This window comes from Bombina bombina, chromosome 9 (assembly GCF_027579735.1).
Source record: "Bombina bombina isolate aBomBom1 chromosome 9, aBomBom1.pri, whole genome shotgun sequence".
In the NCBI taxonomy this organism is placed as follows: domain Eukaryota; kingdom Metazoa; phylum Chordata; class Amphibia; order Anura; family Bombinatoridae; genus Bombina; species Bombina bombina.
Window position 1 is genome coordinate 269,824,829 of NC_069507.1, and position 26,092 is coordinate 269,850,920.

Below are 26,092 nucleotides of genomic sequence, written 5' to 3' on the forward strand. Positions count from 1 at the left end.
GTAACTATAGGTCTGGAGGATTACCTATATGTCAGTCTCTATATTGTATGACTGATACTAGATTATTGAGTTAGTTTAGCTACTCTGACTGATATTGATTAAGTTCAGTATGATTGTGCACATACAGCTGCATAAAGGGATAAACTCAGATTTAAGCTAGTGGTAATTTAAGGCAGTCTGAGCCCTGTGGTGCTTCACCTTATGGTGTCAAAATAATTATCGTTATAGCATCTTAATAGATCCTGGGAATTCCCAACCGGTCTGGAGCTATATTTAAAGTGAATATTCAGACTAAAACTTCATTATTGTGCTTAAATCACATACAGACTTATTTTTTCTGTCACACTGTTTTTACTCCAGTAGTTTTACAGCGTTACTAAGTTACAATTTGTGATAGTTTGACACTATGTGTCCAATGTTTAATTATCTTAGTAATGCTACCTGTGAGCTTTGCTGCTTATATGATAATGTACGATGTTGTTGAGACAGTGTTGTCTTGAGACCTTATCCCCAAGATTTATATTACCCACACGTTACCGTGTTATATTATGCAAGTGCAGCGGTTAACCATTTTTTTACGCTAGGATAAATAGTAATAGCTTGAGCCTGTGAAAAGCAAACTTATTTTTTCTGCCACTCTGTTTTTACTTCAGTAGTATTACAGCGTTACTAAGTTGCTGCTTGTAATAGTTTGACACTATGTGTCTAATGTTTTATTATCTTAGTAATGCCACCTGTAAGCTTTACTACTTCTATGGTAATGTGCAATATTGTTGAGACAATATTGTCTTAAAACTTTGTCCCCAAGATTTATATTACCCACACGTTGTCGTGTTATATTATGCAAGTGCAGCGGTTAACCATTTTTTTACGCTAGGATAAATAGTAATAGCTTCTGCTTAAGCCTGTGAAAAGCCACAGGTTACCAAGTACAAATTAGCTAAGAAAAGTTTTTTTAAGCTAAGATATTTCTACTTATTATTACAACAAGAGAGGCAGTTAAAAAATAGCGAGGACTCCTGACGCAGCGTTTCACTAACGCATCCTCAGAGGGGTTACCCGGGCCGGCATACTTCCGGAAGTATATAGTATTCTAATGTCCCATCTCAGAGGTTTGATTGGTCAGGGACTACTGTTGCTATTGGTGGAGCTCGTGTCAATCTCAGAGTGAGTTCTGTCACGGAGGTTGCTATGGAGACGATGTGTGACCGTCATGGTTACTGAATAACAAAGGAAATTATTCTGGAAAATGATTACAACAGTGTGTAACACTGCCTTGTTCGCTTCGTCCTGGTTTTAATTTGTCTTTTTTCTCAGGTATATGTACTTGTAGTTTCTTATAGGGAAAGAGCGAAACTGTTCATTTAGATGTGACACCATTGATGTATGAGTTTATAAATACTTATCAAGATTTGTAATGTTTACAGTACTTATGTTAAGTACTTAGGTAATATGCAAGTGAAAGGTGATGCTAGGGGTAAAAATAAAAATAAAAATGAACAAAAAACAGGTGTTAAAACTAAAACGTGACTAGTGCTGTATATAAAATTAAAATTAAAATAAAACGTCTAAGGATATTAAGTAAATCTAGTGAAAAGAATCTCAGATCCAACTGAGGTGGGGATTCTTTTTATTTTCACGTAATGAGCAGTTGGCTAGAAATAAAACCAACTATTGAATAGTGTTTCATTACTATGTGATAACTCAGTGTTTGAGTGTGGTATTATAAAGTGTTAAGTTTTAACTTAGAAGAAATTAATTGCTAAGAAGTCAGATTGTAATGCTACACAGTGGAGGAATGTGTAATACCAGTTTATTAAGTGAAACTATTGAAGTGATTTTGGGTGTGAATGGAGGTTAAAATCTTGATTTTAATTGTTGTGTCACATTGATTGTAACAGAGAGTGTGTTTTTAACTCTCTCCAGGGTAGCATACACACACAATTTATGCTGTCTTTTTTATAAATAAAATTAATAAAGGTTATATTTTAAGTTTGGAGACACAAATTCTTTTTCAATTGCAAGTTCCAGTAATCCACCAAATTAATTTCTATAATCCATCTTTACAGTGCAATAAAAGCATCTCTTTAGGACTAACAGGTTCACTGACCCTGTATAGTCCACTCCTGCCAATCAAGTATTTCATATGCTTATGCACTGCTCCTTAAGTGTTCAGGTATAACCCTTACAATTGCATTACTTTAAGCAAAAATTAAAGATAAGACAACAAAACACTTAGGCAGATAATTTAAGCTTATAAAATAAAGGTTCAAAATCTGTTCGTTAATAAATTTTAATAGAGTGGCGGCGATGTGAGGGGACCTCAGTTTAGGGGTACATAGGTAGTTTATGGGTGTTAGTGTACTTTAGAGCACAGTAGTTAAGAGCTTTATGAACCGGCGTTAGCCCAGAAAGCTCTTAACTCCTGGCTTTTTGCTGCGGCTGGAGTTTTGTCGTTAGATTTCTAACGCTCACTTCAGCCACGACTCTAAATACCGGTGTTAGAAAGATCCCATTGAAAAGATAGGATACGCAATTGACGTAAGGGGATCTGCGGTATGGAAAAGTCGCGGCTGAAAAGTGAGCGTTAGACCCTTTCCTGACTGACTCTAAATACCAGCGGTAGCCCAAAACCAGCGTTAGGAGCCCCTAACGCTAGTTTTGACGGCTAACGCCAAACTCTAAATCTAGCCGTTAGTTTGTTATTTTTTGTAATGGTAGTTTTTTATATTTGTAATGTTAGATTTTAGTGTAAAGCAGCTTAGGTTTTATTTCACAGGTAAGTATTTAGTTTTAACTAGGTATTATTTAGTTAATAATTGTAAATTTAATTTAGATCTAATTTCATTATGTTAAAGTTATGGGGTGTTCAGGTTAGGGTCAAGATTAGGGTTAGGGTTAATATAGTTTAATTTAGGTTGTTGTGATGTGGGGGGCTGGCGGTTTAGGGGGTTAATAGGTATTATTTAGTTAATAATTGTAACTTTAATTTAGCTCTATTTAAATTATGTTAAAGTTAGGGGGTGTTAGGGTTAGGGGTTAATAGTTTAATTTAGGTTGCTGCAATGTGGGCGGCTGGCGGTTTAGGGGTTAATAGGTTTATTTAGTGGTAGTGATGTGGGAGGCCAGAGGTTTAGGGGTTAATAACTTTATTTAGTGGCGGCGATGTCAGGGAGCGGCGGAATAGGGGTTAATATCTTTATTATAGCGTGGGCAATGTTGGGGTGCAGGGGAATAGGGGTTAATAACTTTAGTATAGTGGCGGCAAAATCAGGAGCGGCAGATTAGGGGTTAATAACATTATGAAGGTGGCGTCGATATCGGGGGTGGCAGATTAGGGGTTAATAACATTATGTAGGTCTCGACGATGTCGGGGGCAGCAGTTTAGGGGTGTTTAGACGTGGAGTTTATGTTAGGGTGTTAGGTTTAAACATATCTTTTTTTTTCCCCATAGACATCAATGGGGATGCGTTACGGAGCTTTTCATTCCCCGCTTCAGGTGTTAGGTTTTTTTTCTGACACCTTCTCCCTATTGATGTCTATGGGGAAAGCGTGCACGAGCATGTCAAAACAGCGCTTGAATTGTGTGCAGTATGGAGCTTAAAACCACCCTATCGCACGCACAAGCCGGCTTGTAATAGCACCGCTATAGAGGGTTAAATAACGCAACTTTTGTTGCATTTGTTAAATTCCCTATAGCACAAATAACTTGTAATCTACCTGTATATGACTTAGTAAAACTCTAAATGATTGCAAAATCACCCAGGCTCTATAATCTGCAACAAGATAGCATTTGTTATATGTATCATGGTTATGTCACATTAAAAAATCTCAACTGTTATTGAAATAGTTAACCTTGCAAAAACTAAATGTAACAATATGTACCCAGCTTGTTTCTATATAGAGAAGGACTGTACTTTCTACAACTCTATAATGAGATTATATTAAATAGGAAATAACTCAAATATAAAATCATCTAATTACACTATACTTAAAGGGACACTGAACCCAATTTTTTTTTCTTTTGTGATTCAGATAGAGCATGACATTTTAAGCAACTTTCTAATTTACTACTATTATACAATTTTCTTCGTTCTCTTGGTATCTTTATTTGAAAAGAAAGAATGTAAGTTTAGAAGCCGGCACATTTTTGGTGAACAACCTGGGTTGTTCTTGCTGATTGGTGGATAAATTCACCCACCAATAAGCAAGTGCTGTCTAGGGGCTGAACCAAAAATTGCCTGGCTCCTTATCTTAGATGCCTTCTTTTTCAAATAAAGATAGCAAGAGAACAAAGAAAATTTGATAATAGGAGTAAATTAGAAATTTGTTTAAAATTGCTGCTCTATCTGAATCACGAAAGAAAATATTTGGGTTCAGTGTCCCTTTAAACTTCTGTTGTGAGACTTGGGATTCAGTTTTCAATCCCATAATAATAAGAATTAAAAAAAAGATATTATTGTTAAAACGAAGCTTATTTACCAGTGAAACTATAACGATTTTAATGTCACCTCATTCTCACAAATATTGGATAGTTAATAAATATATGTTAAATAAAAATAATCTTCCCCTGAGACTCAAATAAATGAAAAAAGGGAACTAGTTTGTATTAGATTATATTCTGACATCACTACATTGGCACAATAATACACAGATTAAAATAACATCAATAAAGCACTACAATATGATACATTTAGCACGCCAGTACCAGGGGCCAGTACTGGGGGCCAATACCAGGGGCTGTACGTTATACTGCACCTTTTGATCCGCAGGGAGCACTGTACTTGGTGATGCCGACCTCATCTGGAACAGTAAAGTGAGAGAAGGTCTTATCCCCAGTTTAATGCACTTATCTCATTAATAAGTTAAGGTTTTTCTCATCACAGTAACAATAAGTCTGACATAAAAAGTAATGTATTAGTTCAATTGGCACTGAGACACTGTATTAGTTCAATTGGCACTGAGACACTGTATTAGTTCAACTGGCACTGAGACACTGTATTTGTTCAACTGGCACTGAGACACTGTATTAGTTCAATTGGCACTGAGGCACTGTATTAGTTCAATTGGCACTGAGACACTGTATTAGTTCAACTGGCACTGAGACACTGTATTAGTTAATTTGGCACTGAGATACTGTATTAGTTCAATTGGCACTGAGACACTGTATTAGTTCAACTGGCACTGAGACACTGTATTAGTTCAATTGGCACTGAGACACTGTATTAGTTCAATTGGCACTGAGACACTGTATTAGTTCAATTGGCACTGAGACACTGTATTAGTTCAACTGGCACTGAGACACTGTATTTGTTCAACTGGCACTGAGACACTGTATTAGTTCAATTGGCACTGAGACACTGTATTAGTTCAATTGGCACTGAGACACTGTATTAGTTCAACTGGCACTGAGACACTGTATTAGTTCAACTGTCACTGAGACACTGTATTTGTTCAACTGGCACTGAGACACTGTATTAGTTCAATTGGCACTGAGACACTGTATTAGTTCAATTGGCACTGAGACACTGTATTAGTTCAACTGGCACTGAGACACTGTATTAGTTCAACTGGCACTGAGACACTGTATTAGTTCAACTGTCACTGAGACACTGTATTAGTTCAATTGGCACTGAGACACTGTATTAGTTCAATTGGCACTGAGACACTGTATTAGTTCAACTGGCACTGAGACACTGTATTAGTTCAACTGGCACTGAGACACTGTATTAGTTCAACTGTCACTGAGACACTGTATTAGTTCAATTGGCACTGAGACACTGTATTAGTTCAATTGGCACTGAGACACTGTATTAGTTCAAATGGCACTGAGACACTGTATTAGTTCAATTGGCACTGAGACACTGTATTAGTTCAATTGGCACTGAGACACTGTATTAGTTCAGTTGGCACTGAGACACTGTATTAGTTCAATTGGCACTGAGACACTGTATTAGTTCAATTGGCACTGAGACACTGTATTAGTTCAACTGGCACTGAGACACTGTATTAGTTAATTTGGCACTGAGATACTGTATTAGTTCAATTGGCACTGAGACACTGTATTAGTTCAATTGGCACTGAGACACTGTATTAGTTCAACTGGCAATGAGACACTGTATTAGTTCAATTGGCACTGAGACACTGTATTAGTTCAATTGGCACTGAGACATTGTATTAGTTTAATTGGCACTGAGACACTGTATTAGTTCAATTGGCACTGTGACACTGTATTAGTTCAACTGGCACTGAGACACTGTATTAGTTCAATTGGCACTGAGACACTGTAGTAGTTCAATTGACACTGAGACACTGTATTAGTTCAATTGGCACTGAGACACTGTATTAGTTCAATTGGCACTGAGACACTCTATTAGTTCAATTGGCACAGAGACACTTTATTAGTTCAACTGGCACTGAGACACTGTATTAGTTCAACTGGCACTGAGACACTGTATTAGTTCAATTGGCACTGAGACACTGTATTAGTTCAATTGGCACTGAGACACTGTATTAGTTCAACTGGCACTGAGACACTGTATTAGTTCAATTGGCACTGAGACACTGTATTAGTTCAACTGGCACTGAGACACTGTATTAGTTCAATTGGCACTGAGACACTGTATTAGTTCAATTGGCACTGAGACACTGTATTAGTTCAACTGGCACTGAGACACTGTATTAGTTCAATTGGCACCTAGACACTGTATTAGTTCATATCTAACAACGTAAAAAAGAGAGTAGAAACCTAAAATACAGGTAACTAAAAGTCTAGGCAAAAGAAAGCACAACTGTATAAAATAAATAAGAGACTAGGGCGAATTCTTGAAATACAAATAGATTTAATAAAGTTACACTAAATAAGTGCATACATCCAAACATACAATCACATACATACAGGGATATAGAAGATGCATAAAAATGTCAGATTGGCCGTGCAGGGGACTGGTGCACCAGTATACAAAAATAGGCAAATGTTCATCACTTTGCATGTATAGGTAATATATAGTTGTAATCCAAAGTATAGTGCGTGTCCTTAAAGATGCACGGACCAAATGCACGGACCAAATGGATACAGTCTTACCTCACTGTATTAGTTCAATTGGCACTGAGAGACTGTATTAGTTCAATTGGCACTGAGACACTGTATTAGTTCAATTGGCACTGAGACACTGTATTAGTTCAATTGGCACTGAGAGACTGTATTAGTTCAATTGGCACTGAGACACTGTATTAGTTCAATTGGCACTGAGACACTGTATTAGTTCAATTGGCAATGAGACACTGTATTAGTTCAACTGGCACTGAGACACTGTATTAGTTCAATTGGCACTGAGACACTGTATTAGTTCAATTGGCACTGAGAGACTGTATTAGTTCAATTGGCACTGAGACACTGTATTAGTTCAATTGGCACTGAGACACTGTATTAGTTCAACTGGCACTGAGACACTGTATTAGTTCAATTGGCACTGAGACACTGTATTAGTTCAATTGGCACTGAGACACTGTATTAGTTCAATTGGCACTGAGACACTGTATTAGTTCAATTGGCACTGAGACACTGTATTAGTTCAATTGGCACTGAGACACTGTATTAGTTCAACTGGCACTGAGACAGTGTATTAGTTCAATTTGGAACTGAGACACTGTATTAGTTCAACTGGCACTGAGACACTGTATTAGTTCAACTGGCACTGAGACACTGTATTAGTTCAACTGGCACTGAGACACTGTAAACCTTTATTAGACCCTTAGGGGCCGATTTATCAAATGGCAGGTGGACATGATTCACTGTAGCAAACCATGTCCGCCTAACATTGATAAATGCCGCCATTTGTCATTGCACAAGCATTGCTGGTGATAGAGAGTTACTTCTTAAAAATAAAGAGGCATTTTGGATATACAAATTAAATGCAATGTAACCCTAGGGTCTTAATAAAGAATTGGATTTTACCCTGTTCCTGTAACTATTTCTCTGGAATTATGTTTGCTTATAAAATTCCCCACGAAATTGGTAGCTCATACCTGTATATATATATATGCTATAATATTTGTATATTTGTTTCTAATATCCTACCTTCACTGTTTATAATTCAATTGTATATTTTGTGAATTGCGTTTTTGCAATATGAGATAACCACTAGGTGGTGCTGTAATAGGGTGTTGATTGAACACCTGAGTGTAGGCGGGCCTATATAAGGACACACCATTTATCTTTAGCTATGTATGATTAAGGGTTTTTTGCCCGAAACTCTTTCTAACCCGGGTGTGATGGAATAAAGATTTTTTTATCTGCTATAAGGAGCTGCCGTCTGTGGATTTTTAATTGATAAGGGGTTAGAGCACCCTTGTGTTGGCGTGCACCTGACAGTAGTGCTGTGCTATTTGAGTGAGTGCAGTATAACCTATGTACCAGTATGTCAGCACCATGATAAGCAGGAGGTGCATGAGATGTATTTAGTGTATAATATGCAGTAATTCTCTATCACATACCTGCAGTGTAACCTAGGTACCAATATGTCAGCACCGTGATAAGCAGGAGGTGCATGAGATGTATTTAGTGTATAATGTGCAGTAATTATCACATACCTGCAGTATAACCTAGGTACCAATATGTTAGCACCATGATTAGCAGGAGGTGCATGAGATGTATTTAGTGTATAATGTGCAGTAATTATAACATATCTGCAGTGTAACTTAGGTACCAATATGTCAGCACCATGATTAGCAGGAGGTGCATGAGATGTATTTAGTGTATAATGTGCAGTAACTCTCCCTCACATACCAGCTGTGTAACCTAGGTACCAATATGTCAGCACCATGATTAGCAGGAGGTGCATGCTATGTATTTAGTGTATAATGTGCAGTAACTCTCCTTCACATACCTGCAGTGTAACCTAGGTACCAATATGTCAGCACCATGATTAGCAGGATGTGCATGAGATGTATTTAGTGTATAATGTGCAGTAACTCTCTATCACATACCAGCTGTGTAACCTAGGTACCAATATATCAGCACCATGATTAGCAGGAGGTGCATGACATGTATTTAGTGTATAATGTGCAGTAACTCTCTATCACATACCTGCAGTGTAACTTAGGTACGAATATGTCAGCACCATGATTAGCAGGAGGTGCATGACATGTATTTAGTGTATAATGTGCAGTAACTCTCTATCACATACCTGCTGTGTAACCTAGGTACCAATATGTTAGCACCATGATTAGCAGGAGGTGCATGACATGTATTTAGTGTATAATGTGCAGTAACTCTCTATCACATACCTGCAGTGTAACTTAGGTACCAATATGTCAGCACCATGATTAGCAGGAGGTGCATGACATGTATTTAGTGTATAATGTGCAGTAACTCTCTATCACATACCTGCAGTGTAACCTAGGTACCAATATGTTAGCACCATGATTAGCAGGAGGTGCATGACATGTATTTAGTGTATAATGTGCAGTAATTATAACATATCTGCAGTGTAACTTAGGTACCAATATGTCAGCACCATGATTAGCAGGAGGTGCATGAGATGTATTTAGTGTATAATGTGCAGTAACTCTCACATACCTGCAGTGTAACCTAGGTACCAATATGTCAGCACCATGATTAGCAGGAGGTGCATGAGATGTATGTAGTGTATAATGTGCAGTAACTTACTATCACATACCTGCAGTGTAACCTATGTACCAATATGTCAGCACCATGATTAGCAGGAGGTGCATGAGATATATTTAGTGTATAATGTGCAGTAACTCTCTATCACATACCTGCAGTGTAACCTAGGTACCAATATGTCAGCACCATGATTAGCAGGAGGTGCATGAGATGTATTTAGTGTGTAATGTGCAGTAACTCTCTATCACATACCTGCAGTGTAACCTAGGTACCAATATGTCAGCACCATGATTAGCAGGATGTGCATGAGATGTATTTAGTGTATAAAGTGCAGTAACTCTCTATCACATACCTGCAGTGTAACCTAGGTAACAATATGTCAGCACCATGATTAGCAGGAGGTGCATGAGATGTATTTAGTGTATAATGTGCAGTAACTCTCTATCACATACCTGCAGTATAACCTAGGTACCAATATGTCAGCACCATGATTAGCAGGAGGTGCATGAGATGTATTTAGTGTATAATGTACAGTGACTCTATCCCATACCTGTATTGTAACCTAGGTACTAATATGTCAGCACCATGATTAGCATGAGGTGCATGAGATGTATTTAGTGTATAATGTGCAGTAACTCTCTATCACATACCTGTATTGTAACCTAGGTACTAATATGTCAGCACCATGATTAGCAGGAGGTGCATGAGATGTATTTAGTGTATAATGTGCAGTAACTCTCACATACCTGCAGTGTAACCTAGGTACCAATATGTCAGCACCATGATTAGCAGGAGGTGCATGAGATGTATTTAGTGTATAATGTGCAGTAACTTACTATCACATACCTGCAGTGTAACCTATGTACCAATATGTCAGCACCATGATTAGCAGGAGGTGCATGAGATGTATTTAATGTATGATGTGCAGTAACTATCACATACCTGCAGTGTAACCTAGGTAACAATATGTCAGCACCATGATTAGCAGGAGGTGCATGAGATGTATTTAATGTATGATGTGCAGTAACTATCACATACCTGCAGTGTAACCTAGGTACCAATATGTCAGCACCATGATTAGCAGGAGGTACATGAGATATATTTAGTGTATAATGTTCAGTAACTCTCTATCACATACCTGCAGTGTAACCTAGGTACCAATATGTCAGCACCATGATTAGCAGGAGGTGCATGAGATGTATTTAGTGTATAATGTGCAGTAACTCTCTATCACATACCTGCAGTGTAACCTAGGTACCAATATGTCAGCACTGTAATTAGCAGGAGGTGCATGAGATGTATTTAGTGTATAATGTGCAGTAGCTCTCTATCACATACCTGCAGTGTAACCTAGGTACCAATATGTCAGCACCATGATTAGCAGGAGGTGCATGAGATGTATTTAGTGTATAATGTACAGTGACTCTATCCCATACCTGTATTGTAACCTAGGTACTAATATGTCAGCACCATGATTAGCAGGAGGTGCATGAGATGTATTTAGTGTATAATGTGCAGTAACTCTCTATCACATACCTGCAGTGTAACCTAGGTACCAATATGTCAGCACCATGATAAGCAGGAGGTGCATGAGATGTATTTAGTGTATAATGTACAGTGACTCTATCCCATACCTGTATTGTAACCTAGGTACTAATATGTCAGCACCATGATTAGCAGGAGGTGCATGAGATGTATTTAGTGTATAATGTGCAGTAACTTTCCTTCACATACCTGCAGTGTAACCTAGGTACTAATATGTCAGCACCATGATTAGCAGGAGGTGCATGAGATGTATTTAGTGTATAATGTGCAGTAACTCTTCCTCACATACCTGCAGTGTAACCTAGGTACCAATATGTCAGCACCATGATAAGCAGGAGGTGCATGAGATGTATTTAGTGTATAATGTGCAGTAACTCTTCCTCACATACCTGTATTGTAACCTAGGTACTAATATGTCAGCACCATGATTAGCAGGAGATGCATGAGATGTATTTAGTGTATAATGTGCAGTAACTCTCTATCACATACCTGCAGTGTAAGCTATGTACCAATATGTCTGCACCATGATTAGCAGGAGGTGCATGAGATGTATTTAGTGTATAATGTGCAGTAACTCTCTATCACATACCTGCAGTGTAACCTAGGTACCAATATGTCAGCACCATGATAAGCAGGAGGTGCATGAGATGTATTTAGTGTATAATGTACAGTGACTCTATCCCATACCTGTATTGTAACCTAGGTACTAATATGTCAGCACCATGATTAGCAGGAGGTGCATGAGATGTATTTAGTGTTTAATGTCTCTTTAAATTCATATAAAGCTATTTCTGATGGAGAAGAGTATATTTGTGTTTTCACTTGCTATGAGTTAATTTATTTTTGTAAGTGCATTATTAGGGAATGTATTCTCATTCTTCATTAGAAGTGAATATGTATTGTGTTACATTACTGTGTATTACATTCCTACTTGCTTCATTTACACCTTTTCCCTGTATCTTCTGTTCCAGTGTGTTACGTTTCGTTCTATTAGATTCCTGAATATTAGGTGAACAGGTGATAGTGTTTGGTGCTTTGTGTTATGGAGTTATTATGCAAATACTGTGAATCTGTTTATGGTGATATTGTTTGGTGCTTTGTGTTATGGAGTTATTATGCAAATACTGTGACTCTGTTTGTTTATGGTGATATTGTTTGGTGCTTTGTGTTATGGAGTTATTATGCAAATACTGTGACTCTGTTTGTTTATGGTGATATTGTTTGGTGCTTTGTGTTATGTAGTTATTATGCAAATACTGTGACTCTGTTTATGGTGATATTGTTTGGTGCTTTGTGTTATGGAGTTATTATGCAAATACTGTGACTCTGTTTGATTATGGTGATATTGTTTGGTGCTTTGTGTTATGGAGTTATTATGCAAATACTGTGACTCTGTTTATGGTGATATTGTTTGGTGCTTTGTGTTATGGAGTTATTATGCAAATACTGTGACTCTGTTTGTTTATGGTGATATTGTTTGGTGCTTTGTGTTATGGAGTTATTATGCAAATACTGTGACTCTGTTTGTTTATGGTGATATTGTTTGGTGCTTTGTGTTATTGAGTTATTATGCAAATACTGTGACTCTGTTTGTTTATGGTGATATTGTTTGGTGCTTTGTGTTATGGAGTTATTATGCAAATACTGTGACTCTGTTTGATTATGGTGATATTGTTTGGTGCTTTGTGTTATGGAGTTATTATGCAAATACTGTGACTCTGTTTATGGTGATATTGTTTGGTGCTTTGTGTTATGGAGTTATTATGCAAATACTGTGACTCTGTTTGTTTTTGGTGATATTGTTTGGTGCTTTGTGTTATGGAGTTATTATGCAAATACTGTGACTCTGTTTGTTTATGGTGATATTGTTTGGTGCTTTGTGTTATTGAGTTATTATGCAAATACTGTGACTCTGTTTATGGTGATATTGTTTGGTGCTTTGTGTTATGGAGTTATTATGCAAATACTGTGACTCTGTTTGTTTTTGGTGATATTGTTTGGTGCTTTGTGTTATGGAGTTATTATGCAAATACTGTGACTCTGTTTGTTTATGGTGATATTGTTTGGTGCTTTGTGTTATTGAGTTATTATGCAAATACTGTGACTCTGTTTATGGTGATATTGTTTGGTGCTTTGTGTTATGGAGTTATTATGCAAATACTGTGACTCTGTTTGTTTTTGGTGATATTGTTTGGTGCTTTGTGTTATGGAGTTATTATGCAAATACTGTGACTCTGTTTATGGTGATATTGTTTGGTGCTTTGTGTTATGGAGTTATTATGCAAATACTGTGACTCTGTTTGTTTTTGGTGATATTGTTGGGTGCTTTGTGTTATGTAGTTATTATGCAAATACTGTGACTCTGTTTGTTTATGGTGATATTGTTTGGTGCTTTGTGTTATGGAGTTATTATGCAAATACTGTGACTCTGTATGTTTATGGTGATATGTTTGGTGCTTTGTGTTATGGAGTTATTATGCAAATACTGTGACTCTGTTTATGGTGATATTGTTTGGTGCTTTGTGTTATGGAGTTATTATGCAAATACTGTGACTCTGTTTGTTTATGGTGATATTGTTTGGTGCTTTGTGTTATGGAGTTATTATGCAAATACTGTGACTCTGTATGTTTATGGTGATATGTTTGGTGCTTTGTGTTATGGAGTTATTATGCAAATACTGTGAATCTGTTTATGGTGATATTGTTTGGTGCTTTGTGTTATGTAGTTATTATGCAAATACTGTGAATCTGTTTATGGTGATATTGTTTGGTGCTTTGTGTTATGGAGTTATTATGCAAATACTGTGACTCTGTTTGTTTATGGTGATATTGTTTGGTGCTTTGTGTTATGGAGTTATTATGCAAATACTGGCCTAGATTTAGAGTTTGGCGGTAGCCGTCAAAACCAGCGTTAGAGGCTCCTAACGCTGGTTTTTACCGCCCTCTGGTATTTGGAGTCAGTCAGGAAAGGGTCTAACGCTCACTTTCCAGCCGCGACTTTTCCATACCGCAGATCCCCTTATGTCAATTGCGTATCCTATCTTTTCAATGGGATCTTTCTAACTCCGGTATTTAGAGTCGTGGCTGAAGTGAGCGTTAGAAATCTAACGACAAAACTCCAGCCGCAGGAAAAAGTCAGTAGTTAAGAGCTTTCTGGGCTAACGCCGGTTTATAAAGCTCTTAACTACTGTGCTCTAAAGTACACTAACACCCATAAACTACCTATGTACCCCTAAACCGAGGCCCCCCCACATCGCCGCCACTCTATTACATTTTTTTAACCCCTAATCTGCCGACCGCCACCTACGTTATACTTATGTACCCCTAATCTGCTGCCCCTAACACCGCTGACCCCTATATTATATTTATTAACCCCTAACCTGCCCCCCACAACGTCGCCGCCAGCTACCTACAATAATTAACCCCTAATCTGCCGACCGCAAAGCGCCGCTACCTACGTTATCCTTATGTACCCCTAATCTGCTGCCCCTAACACCGCCGACCCCTATATTATATTTATTAACCCCTAATCTGCCCCCCTCAATGTCGCCTCCACCTGCCTACACTTATTAACCCCTAATCTGCCGAGCAGACCGCACCGCTACTATAATAAAGTTATTAACCCCTAATCCGCCTCACTCCCGCCTCAATAACCCTATAATAAATAGTATTAACCCCTAATCTGCCCTCCCTAACATCGCCGACACCTAACTCCAAACATTAACCCCTAATCTGCCGGATGGAGCTCACTGCTATTCTAATAAATGTATTAACCCCTAAAGCTAAGTCTAACCCTAACACTAACACCCCCCTAAGTTAAATATAATTTAAATCTAACTAAATAAATTAACTCTTATTAAATAAATGATTCCTATTTAAAGCTAAATACTTACCTGTAAAATAAATCCTAATATAGCTACAATATAAATTATAATTATATTATAGCTATTTTAGGATTAATATTTATTTTACAGGTAACTTTGTATTTATTTTAACCAGGTACAATAGCTATTAAATAGTTAAGAACTATTTAATAGCTAAAATAGTTAAAATAATTACAAAATTACCTGTAAAATAAATCCTAACCTAAGTTACAATTAAACCTAACACTACACTATCAATAAATAAATTAAATAAAATACCTACAATTATATACAATTAAACCTAACACTACACTATCAATAAATAAATTAAATACAATTCCTACAAATAAATACAATTAAATAAACTAACTAAAGTACAAAAAATAAAAAAGAACTAAGTTACAAAAAATAAAAAAATATTTACAAACATTAGAAAAAAATTACAACAATTTTAAACTAATTACACCTACTCTAAGCCCCCTAATAAAATAACAAAGACCCCCAAAATAAAAAAATGCCCTACCCTATTCTAAATTACAAAAGTTCAAAGCTCTTTTACCTTACCACCCCTGAACAGGGCCCTTTGCGGGGCATGCCCCAAAGAATTCAGCTCTTTTGCCTGTAAAAAAAAACATACAATACCCCCCCCAACATTACAACCCACCACCCACATACCCCTAATCTAACCCAAACCCCCCTTAAATAAACCTAACACTAAGCCCCTGAAGATCTTCCTACCTTGTCTTCACCATGCCAGGTTCACCGATCGATCCAGAAGAGCCTCTGATGTCTTGATCCAAGCCCAAGCGGGGGGCTGAAGAGTGAAGTCCATCCTCCGGCTGAAGTCTTGATCCAAGCGGGCAGAAGAGGACATCCGGACCGGCAAACATCTTCATCCAAGCCGCATCTTCTATGTTCTTCAATCCGATGATGACCGGCTGATCTTCAAGACCTCCATCGCGGATCCATCCTTCTTCTCCGACGACTTCCCGACGAATGACGGTTCCTTTAAGGGACGTCATCCAAGATGGCGTCCCTCGAATTCCGATTGGCTGATAGGATTCTATCAGCCAATCGGAATTAAGGTAGGAAAATTCTGATTGGCTGATGGAATCAGCCAATCAGAATCAAGTTCAATCCGATTGGCTGATTCAATCAGCCAATCAGATTGAGCTCGCATTCTATTGGCTGTTCCGATCAGCCAATAGAATGCAAGCTCAATCTGATTGGCTGATCGGATCAGCCAATCGGATTGAACTTGATTCTGATTTGCTGATTCCATCAGCCAATCAGAATTTTCCTACCTTAATTCCGATTGGCTGATAGAATCCTATCAGCCAATCGGAATTCGAGGGATGCCATCTTGGATGACGTTCCTTAAAGGAACCGTCATTCGTCGGGAAGTCGTCGGAGAAGAAGGATGGATCCGCGATTGAGGTCTTGAAGATCAGCCGGTCGTCATCGGATTGAAGAACATAGAAGATGCGGCTTGGATGAAGATGTTTGCCGGTCCGGATGTCCTCTTCTGCCCGCTTGGATCTAGACTTCAGCCGGAGGATGGACGTCACTCTTCAGCCCCCCGCTTGGGCTTGGATCAAGACATCGGAGGCTCTTCTGGATCGATCGGTGAACCTGGCATGGTGAAGACAAGGTAGGAAGATCTTCAGGGGCTTAGTGTTAAGTTTATTTAAGGGGGGTTTGGGTTAGATTAGGGGTATGTGGGTGGTGGGTTGTAATGTTGGGGGGGGTATTGTATGTTTTTTTTTACAGGCAAAAGAGCTGAATTCTTTGGGGCATGCCCCGCAAAGGGCCCTGTTCAGGGCTGGTAAGGTAAAAGAGCTTTGAACTTTTGTAATTTAGAATAGGGTAGGGCATTTTTTTATTTTGGGGGTCTTTGTTATTTTATTAGGGGGCTTAGAGTAGGTGTAATTAGTTTAAAATTGTTGTAATTTTTTTCTAATGTTTGTAAATATTTTTTTATTTTTTGTAACTTAGTTCTTTTTTTATTTTTTGTACTTTAGTTAGTTTATTTAATTGTATTTATTTATAGGAATTGTATTTAATTTATTTATTGATAGTGTAGTGTTAGGTTTAATTGTAGATAATTGTAGGTATTTTATTTAATTTATTTATTGATAGTGTAGTGTTAGATTTAATTGTAACTTAGGTTAGGATTTATTTTACAGGTAATTTTGTAATTATTTTAACTATTTTAGCTATTAAATAGTTCTTAACTATTTAATAGCTATTGTACCTGGTTAAAATAAATACAAAGTTACCTGTAAAATAAATATAAATCCTAAAATAGCTATAATATAATTATAATTTATATTGTAGCTATATTAGGATTTATTTTACAGGTAAGTATTTAGCTTTAAATAGGAATAATTTATTTAATAAGAGTTAATTTATTTCGTTAGATTTAAATTATATTTAACTTAGGGGGGTGTTAGTGTTAGGGTTAGACTTAGCTTTAGGGGTTAATACATTTATTAGAATAGCGGTGAGCTCCAGTCGGCAGATTAGGGGTTAATGTTTGAAGTTAGGTGTCGGCGATGTTAGGGAGGGCAGATTAGGGGTTAATACCATTTATTATAGGGTTATTGAGGCGGGAGTGAGGCGGATTAGGGGTTAATAACTTTATTATAATAGCGGTGCGGTCCGCTCAGCAGATTAGGGGTTAATAAGTGTAGGCAGGTGGAGGCGACGTTGTGGGGGGCAGATTAGGGGTTAATAAATATAATATAGGGGTCGGCGGTGTTAGGGGCAGCAGATTAGGGGTACATAGGGATAATGTAAGTAGCGGCGGTTTACGGAGAGGCAGATTAGGGGTTAATAATAATATGCAGGGGTCAGCGATAGCGGGGGCGGCAGAATAGGGGTTAATAAGTGTAAGGTTAGGGGTGTTTAGACTCGGGGTACATGTTAGAGTGTTAGGTGCAGACGTAGGAAGTGTTTCCCCATAGCAAACAATGGGGCTGCGTTAGGAGCTGAACGCGGCTTTTTTGCAGGTGTTAGGTTTTTTTTCAGCTCAAACAGCCCCATTGTTTCCTATGGGGGAATCGTGCACGAGCACGTTTTTGAAGCTGGCCGCGTCCGTAAGCACCGCTGGTATTGAGAGTTGAAGTTGCGTTAAATATGCTCTACGCTCCTTTTTTGGAGCCTAACGCAGCCATTCTTTGAACTCTCAATACCAGCGGTATTTAAAAGGTGCGGCCAGAAAAAAGCATGCGTAGCTAACGCACCCCTTTGGCCGCAAAACTCTAAATCTAGGCCACTGTGACTCTGTTTGTTTATGGTGATATTGTTTGGTGCTTTGTGTTATGTAGTTATTATGCAAATACTGTGACTCTGTTTGTTTATGGTGATATTGTTTGGTGCTTTGTGTTATGGAGTTATTATGCAAATACTGTGACTCTGTTTGTTTATGGTGATATTGTTTGGTGCTTTGTGTTATGGAGTTATTATGCAAATACTGTGACTCTGTTTGTTTATGGTGATATTGTTTGGTGCTTTGTGTTATGGAGTTATTATGCAAATACTGTGACTCTGTTTGTTTATGGTGATATTGTTTGGTGCTTTGTGTTATGGAGTTATTATGCAAATACTGTGACTCTGTTTATGGTGATATTGTTTGGTGCTTTGTGTTATGGAGTTATTATGCAAATACTGTGACTCTGTTTATGGTGATATTGTTTGGTGCTTTGTGTTATGGAGTTATTATGCAAATACTGTGACTCTGTTTGTTTATGGTGATATTGTTTGGTGCTTTGTGTTATGGAGTTATTATGCAAATACTGTGACTCTGTTTGTTTATGGTGATATTGTTTGGTGCTTTGTGTTATGGAGTTATTATGCAAATACTGTGACTCTGTTTGTTTATGGTGATATTGTTTGGTGCTTTGTGTTATGGAGTTATTATGCAAATACTGTGACTCTGTTTATGGTGATATTGTTTGGTGCTTTGTGTTATGGAGTTATTATGCAAATACTGTGACTCTGTTTGTTTATGGTGATATTGTTTGGTGCTTTGTGTTATGTAGTTATTTTGCAAATACTGTGACTCTGTTTGTTTATGGTGATATTGTTTGGTGCTTTGTGTTATGGAGTTATTATGCAAATACTGTGACTCTGTTTGTTTATGGTGATATTGTTTGGTGCTTTGTGTTATGGAGTTATTATGCAAATACTGTGACTCTGTTTGTTTATGGTGATATTGTTTGGTGCTTTGTGTTATGGAGTTATTATGCAAATACTGTGACTCTGTTTGTTTATGGTGATATTGTTTGGTGCTTTGCATTCTGTGCTCTTGTGTATTGTACTGATTCTATGGGGCCTTGATGCCCCGTGTTTCTGGCGACCCTTCAGGCTCGCCGGAAACAGAAGTTATGAAGCAGTGATCTAAAGACTGCTGCTCCATAACCTGTCCGCCTGCTCTGAGGCGGCGGACAGAGATCGCTGGAAATCAACCCGATCCAATACGATCGGGTTGATTGACACCAGCTGCTAGCGGCCGATTGGCCGCGAATCTGAAGGGGGTGGTATTGCACCAGCAGTTCACAAGAATTGTCGGTGCAATGATAAATGCAGAGAGCGTATGCTGTCAGCATTTATCGATGTGCAGCGTACATGATCCACAATATCGGGTCATGTCCGCTCGCATCATGATAAATAGGCCCTTATAACTGTATATTAAGAACCTATGTGTAACACTGGGCTGCAGAGCATTGCTGTGCTACACAATAATGTGTCTGTTAATACCCTTCCCCTGCATAGAAGCTTACCTGTCTCATAGTAATCATATACAACAGCGGTCGCCGGCTGGAGGTTACCCACAGGAATGTCTTGTTCCACCGAGAACTTAAAACTCACAACTTCCTTGGACAGCTGTGGAGGGTGATAGAAGAAACGTGTCAGTAACACAAAACCAAGTGGTGTTAAGCCTTGATCTGTCTTATCCTAGAGGTGTAGCAGTCGGCAACTTGCTATGTGCAATGTAAGTGTGAGAATTACACAAACTAATCCAACAATAATTTAATGCAAAACAAGAAGAAATTAATTAGAAAAAGACATAGTAACTTGTCTATGGGATGTGCCCACCCATGGTGCAAACTTGTTTAGCCCACTCCTACCTTTACACCTTTCACAGAGGAGAGTTTTCCTGTAGTATATTTATCTGATCATTCCAGAAAGACAGTCCAACCCCTGAACTACCTAGCACTTAATCTCTAAACAAAGTATTTGTACAGCTTAGGCTAGATGTATGTTTCAACCTATATGGACTTAATCAGTGGTGGGGCAGCTTTATTTCTCTAAAGCACAGGGGCTATAAGTCAACGTCTAGCTAACCCATAACCATTTAATATACACTTTTGCTGCTTTTTCGTACACATAGAATGTTCTCTCTCTTTACAGTCAATAGATTATTTATAGCCAGTACTGGTCATATCAGGATTAAACATCAGCCACCGAGTCACACAGCCTCTGACGCTCCAGTGTGGGATGGGCAGATGATCTTTTCCATGAGTTATTTAAATAATCCTAACACTTCTTTTTTACAACAAACAGCTTTTGTGGCACAAGGATATCTTAGCGATAACAGACCATACTAGATGCAAATGGAAATAAATTACTTACTGAATCAAAGTATAAAAGGACTTTGTTGTTGGTCGTGTCCGTCCTCTTGACAAAACCCGTATAAGTCAGCTGAAAGACAAGAGAAATTGGATGGGTTGATGTAAGGAGAACGTCTGGCGAGGTAGTTGTATTGGCACCAAATGACTGAGGGAATTACCTGTCTGACTGAATTCTTTACTGGAACATACCCAGAGGGTAACTTTATATCCATTACAGCCATGTTTGACTTTTCTCTTTCCCCAACATAACTGCAAGAAGGAAGTGATCAGAGATTAGACAAATAAATGAACTTCTTTACCTACTACTCCCCATAGAAAAGAGGGACAAGGCTGATTAGACTGTCACTTTGTCAAAGGCCACGAGGACATCACTTTGTCATCTATTTGGCAAAGGAGAAAGAGTACAGAGAGAGAATGGGAAGCGAGGAACCGGTAGCACAACATGAATTTTATCGGGAACTCTCTTCACACACAGTAACCTAGTTGTTAAGTTTTTGTGCCCTCAGTTTCTATGGGCTAGGATACCCCCTACTCTCAGGTAAACAGATGGCTGAACAGTTTACTGACTGGCTGACGTTGTGTATGTCTACAGAACTGATTGTACATGTCGTACATGCATTCATTGCTTAACGTGTAACATCATGTCATACATTTCTTAGCTCCATGTCCTTGTTCTTCTTGCTAAGACAGGTAAATAAAGAAGTAGGATGTTTCCATGTGTAAGTGATGCATTTTGCATCTAAACCCAGTTGCACCTGACATTGCTAAATACTTTTTGTTTATATTACATTAAAGTTCATTCACAATAATCAACTTCCTTTCTATCCTGTTGTTACTTCTAGCTGCAAATATTGAACAGGATTTACACGTATCTATAAGTGTGAGCTACCTCCAACTGCTGAGAGTTTAGTGGCACAATCAGCAATAACAATACAGTACCCTACAGCAAGTAGGAATTAGTCATGCCGCTCTATATATGCTCACACCACATCTGTCAGGCCGCCTCACCTAACGTTGACTGCAATAGTAAATAGTTTTTGGGATTTCTGGTCACAGGTTTCAGGCTCCGTCACTACAGAAATAGAAAAGGCAGCATCTCCCTTTGGATGAGGAACATTATATCTCAGACTTGTCTGTAACACAAAAGAAAAAAATGTGTAAATATCAACCACGTTACAGTGAAAGAAAAAGGGGCTTAGCTCAGCCCCCTGACCAATAAGGAAGAGACCCAGTGGCATGGGCAAAGAGAACTGAGCTAGAAAAGAGGGGGTGATGACGTGAGAGATGTTTGGGGGGTGACAGGACAGAAGTAAAGGGCTCACACAGAGTAGAGCTAAACGTAGGTGGTTGAGTTTTCTGATTTGTTTGAATATAATAGTCTGGGTGGCTTAGTCATACAGAAAATCTTGCCTGAGAAGTGAAGTCTGCAGGAACCATGACTTTGTGTACTTTAATCAATTTGGGTTTAAGGATGAGGTTAGGATTAAGGGTGTTGAGTGGAGTCATTGACTAAGGTTTGGCATGAGTATGAATGTGATCTGGGAGTGTGTGCACTGGTTCTGAGTGTGCATGGGGAGGAGAGCAAATATGGGGACCTATCTATCAAGCTCCGAATGGAGCTTGAGGCCCCGTGTTTCTGGCGAGCCTGCAGGCTCACCAGAAACAGCAGTTATGAAGCAGCGGTCTAAAGACCGCTGTTTCATAACCTGTCCGCCTGCTCTGAGCAGACGGACAGACATCGCCCGCAATTCAACCCGATCGAGTATGATCAGTTGATTGACATCCCCCTGCTGTCGGCCAATTCTGCAGGGGGCGGCATTGCACCAGCAGCTCTTGTGAGCTGCGGGTGCAATGCTGAATACAGAGAACATATTTATCTTCGAATTCAGCGAGGTCTGGTGGACCTGATCCGCACTGTCGGATCAGGTCCGCCAGACTTTGATAAATAGAGGCCTAGATATTCATACACAGGGCTGAGTGTGCAAATAGCCATGAGCTAGTGAGTAAGTAATGTTAAGTAAGGAGTTGGAATAGCCTTGCTTTGTGTACATGGCGAGGCTAGTGACTGGAAGTGCACAGAGAGCTAAGCTGTTGTGCACAGAGTTATCATTTAGGTAAAGTAAAAGAACTTTCTCCATTCCCAGCCTCCCGATCTCACCTGCAGGTACAGGCACCCAGGCCCACTGATCTTGGCTTTATATTCTGCAGGGACCTTAGGCAAGTGAACATGCTGTAGTAGCAGTCGGTTGGAGTCTTCCACGGTAAGGTGTGCGATCGGAGAATCATCAGAGCTGAGTGTAACGGTGCGAGGACCATCATGACTGAGAGATAATGACCCAAACACAGAGAGAGCTTGCAGGGCCACTACAGTGTCCTGAAGAACAGAGAGACAAAGACAGACATAAGAAAAGTGAAGAGGGGTATGAGGAAGAAATAAGAATGAAGTAAAAACAGACAGAGAAACAGTAAAACTCTAAAGGGAAAAGCTCTGTGCGGGTCACAGTGAAAGAAAGAAATGAGAGAGGTTATTAATGGGGTTAACAGTTTACTGACAAGGTCATCAGATTGTTACTTACACCTCATTTTATAAACGTTGATGGCTCCATCTGAATTTGTCTGCTGCTGATTGTTACTTTACCTGCAGTCACATGACCCTATCCCCATGTAAGGTGCGAAGTTATCCCATGATCCCCACTTATTATAAGCTCACCCCTATACTCTGCATGCTGACATCAGGGTATGCAGTGAGATAACATCAGTAGGATTTACCTCACGGCACATTATCTAAAGTTCACTGGGCTTGTACCATTCTATAAAGCTCTCTGGGCTTGTGAGATTCTATAAAGCTCTCTGGGCTGGTGAGATTCTATAAAGCTCTCTGGGCTGGTGAGATTCTATAAAGCTCTCTGGGCTGGTGAGATTCTATAAAGCTCTCTGGGCTGGTGAGATTCTATAAAGCTCTCTGGGCTGGTGAGATTCTATAAAGCTCTCTGGGCTGGTGAGATTCTATAAAGCTCTCTGGGCTGGTGAGATTCTATAAAGCTCTCTGGGCTGGTGAGATTCTATAAAGCTCTCTGGGCTGATGAGATTCTATAAAGCTCTCTGGGCTTGTGAAGTTCTATAAATCTCTCTAGGCTCGATGAATGAAAGCTCTCTGGGCTGGCGAGATTATTAATGAATGCTCGCCAGTCCTTTTATTTCCCTGGTGGAATGATCTAAAGCCATTTTTTACCCTGAAAACAGGGTGTCTCGCTAAGGGGCGTATACTGCATTTTCATATGAAATGTGCACAACCAAATCCGTATTTTAAACATTATACAAAACAAATATTTGAACCATTCACACAAAAATAAGCAGGGAAAAATTGTATTGTTATGGTGCATCAAAAATCGTAACAAAATTCTTCACCAAAAATCGTATGTTAACAAAAAAGTAAAATTTGTATGTAATTTACACAGGAATAAATCAAATTAAATATGCACAGCGTAAATCGTAATTGTAGTACACTGGATGTGCAAAAATCACACAGAAATTTTAATTTATAAATACAAAATGCACAGCCTAATTGTTGTTTTTTCATAAAATGGGCTGAACATGGGCGTTCCATGGGCGTATATGACAATGTCTGACTAATCCCAGCGTAATTCTATAAAGATGTTCGCACTGCAGATATCAGTTTTTTCTCGCCAATTAAAAGGTGGCGAGCCTAAGGAGCGAAGTTTCCCTAACCAGCAAGCTCCAATACTTTTAATAGGAGACATCTCGCAACTCACAGGGACTGCCCCTTTTTTACGATCATTGCACCGGGGCAGCCCTGTGAGTGTCAGCGAGAAAAAGAAGGTTTGAGCTGGCGAAGTGTATATCACCAATCACTCTGGGCTGGTGAAGTTCTATAAAGTTCTCTAGGCTTGTGAGATTCTATAAAGCTCTCTGGGCTTGTGAGATTCTATAAAGTTCTCTGGGCTTGTGAGATTCTATAAAGCTCTCTGGGCTTGTGAGATTTTATAAAGCTCTCTGGGCTTATGAGATTCTATAAAGCTCTCTGGGTTTGTGAGATTCTATAAATCTCTCTGGACTTGTGGGATTCTATAAAGCTCTCTGGGCTTGTGAGATTCTATAAAGCTCTCTGGGCTTGTAAGATCCTATAAAGCTCTCTGGGCTTGTGAGATTCTATAAAGCTCTCTGTTCTTGTGAGATTGTATAAAGCTCTCTGGGCTTGTGAGATTCTATAAAGGGAATTTTTAAACGTTCATAAACATCTTCAAACAATGACCCTTGGGATTAGAACAGGTTGAGCTTGCATTCTATTGGCTGTTCCGATCAGCCAATAGAATGTGAGCTCAATCTGATTGTCTGATTGGATCAGCCAATCAGATTGAACTTGAATCTGATTGGCTGATTCAATCAGCCAATCAGATTTTTCCTAACTTAATTCCGATTGGCTGATAGAATCCTATCAGCCAATCGGAATTCGAGGGACGCCATCTTGGATTACGTCCCTTAAAGAAACCTTCATTCATCGTCTATTCGTCGGGAGAAGAGGATGTTCCGCGCCGCAGGTCTTGAAGATGGAGTCGCTCCTCGTCGGATGGATGAAGATAGAAGATGCCGCTTGGATGAAGATGTCTACCGGTCCGGATCTCCTCTTCTTGCCGGATAAGATAAAGACTTCGGAGCATCTTCTGGACCTCTTCTTGCAGGATAGGATGAAGGCTTCGGACCCTCTTCTGGACGGATCGGTGATACCCGGTGTGGTGAAGATAAGGTAGGGAGATCTTCAGGGGCTTAGTGTTAGGTTTTTTAAGGGGGGTTTGGGTTAGATTAGGGGTATGTGGGTGTTGGGTTGTAATGTTGGGGGGGTATTGTATGTTTTTTTACAGGCAAAAGAGCTGAATTCTTTGGGGCATGCCCCGCAAAAGGCCCTTTTAAGGGCTGGTAAGGTAAAAGAGCTGTAAACTTTTTATTTTAGAATAGGGTAGGGCATTTTTTTATTTTGGGGGCTTTGTTATTTTTTTAGGGGGCTTAGAGTATGTGTAATTAGTTTAAAATTCTTGTAATCTTTTTTTATTTTTTGTAATTTAGTGTTTGTTTGTTTGTTTCTTGTAATTTAGTGTTTGTTTTTTTTGTAATTTAGTTTAGTTGATTTAATTGTAGGTAATTGTAGGTAGTTTATTTAATTTATTTATTGATAGTGTAGTGTTAGGTTTATTTGTAACTTAGGTTAGGATTTATTTTACAGGTAATTTTGTAATTTTTTTTAACTACGTAGCTATTAAATAGTTATTAACTATTTAATAGCTGTTGTACCTGGTTAAAATAAATACAAAGTTGCCTGTAAAATAAATATAAATCCTAAAATAGCTACAATGTAATTATTAATTATATTGTAGATATATTAGGGTTTATTTTACAGGTAAGTA

General features: G+C 38.7%; 1 protein-coding gene across 2 annotated transcripts in view; it reads right to left on the reverse strand.

Annotated features, from left to right (window-relative positions):
- LOC128640312 (alpha-2-macroglobulin) overlaps nt 1–26,092 on the reverse strand; it is a 325,027-nt gene that overhangs the window by 92,692 nt on the left and 206,243 nt on the right. For both annotated transcript variants that reach the window (XM_053692803.1, XM_053692802.1), the window contains exons 30-35: nt 22,831–23,046; nt 21,681–21,805; nt 20,831–20,921; nt 20,674–20,742; nt 19,821–19,923; nt 4,759–4,803 (exon numbers count right to left, since the gene is read on the reverse strand). In XM_053692803.1, coding sequence (XP_053548778.1) covers nt 4,759–4,803; nt 19,821–19,923; nt 20,674–20,742; nt 20,831–20,921; nt 21,681–21,805; nt 22,831–23,046 — 649 coding nt within the window. The remainder of the gene's footprint in view (nt 1–4,758; nt 4,804–19,820; nt 19,924–20,673; nt 20,743–20,830; nt 20,922–21,680; nt 21,806–22,830; nt 23,047–26,092) is intronic.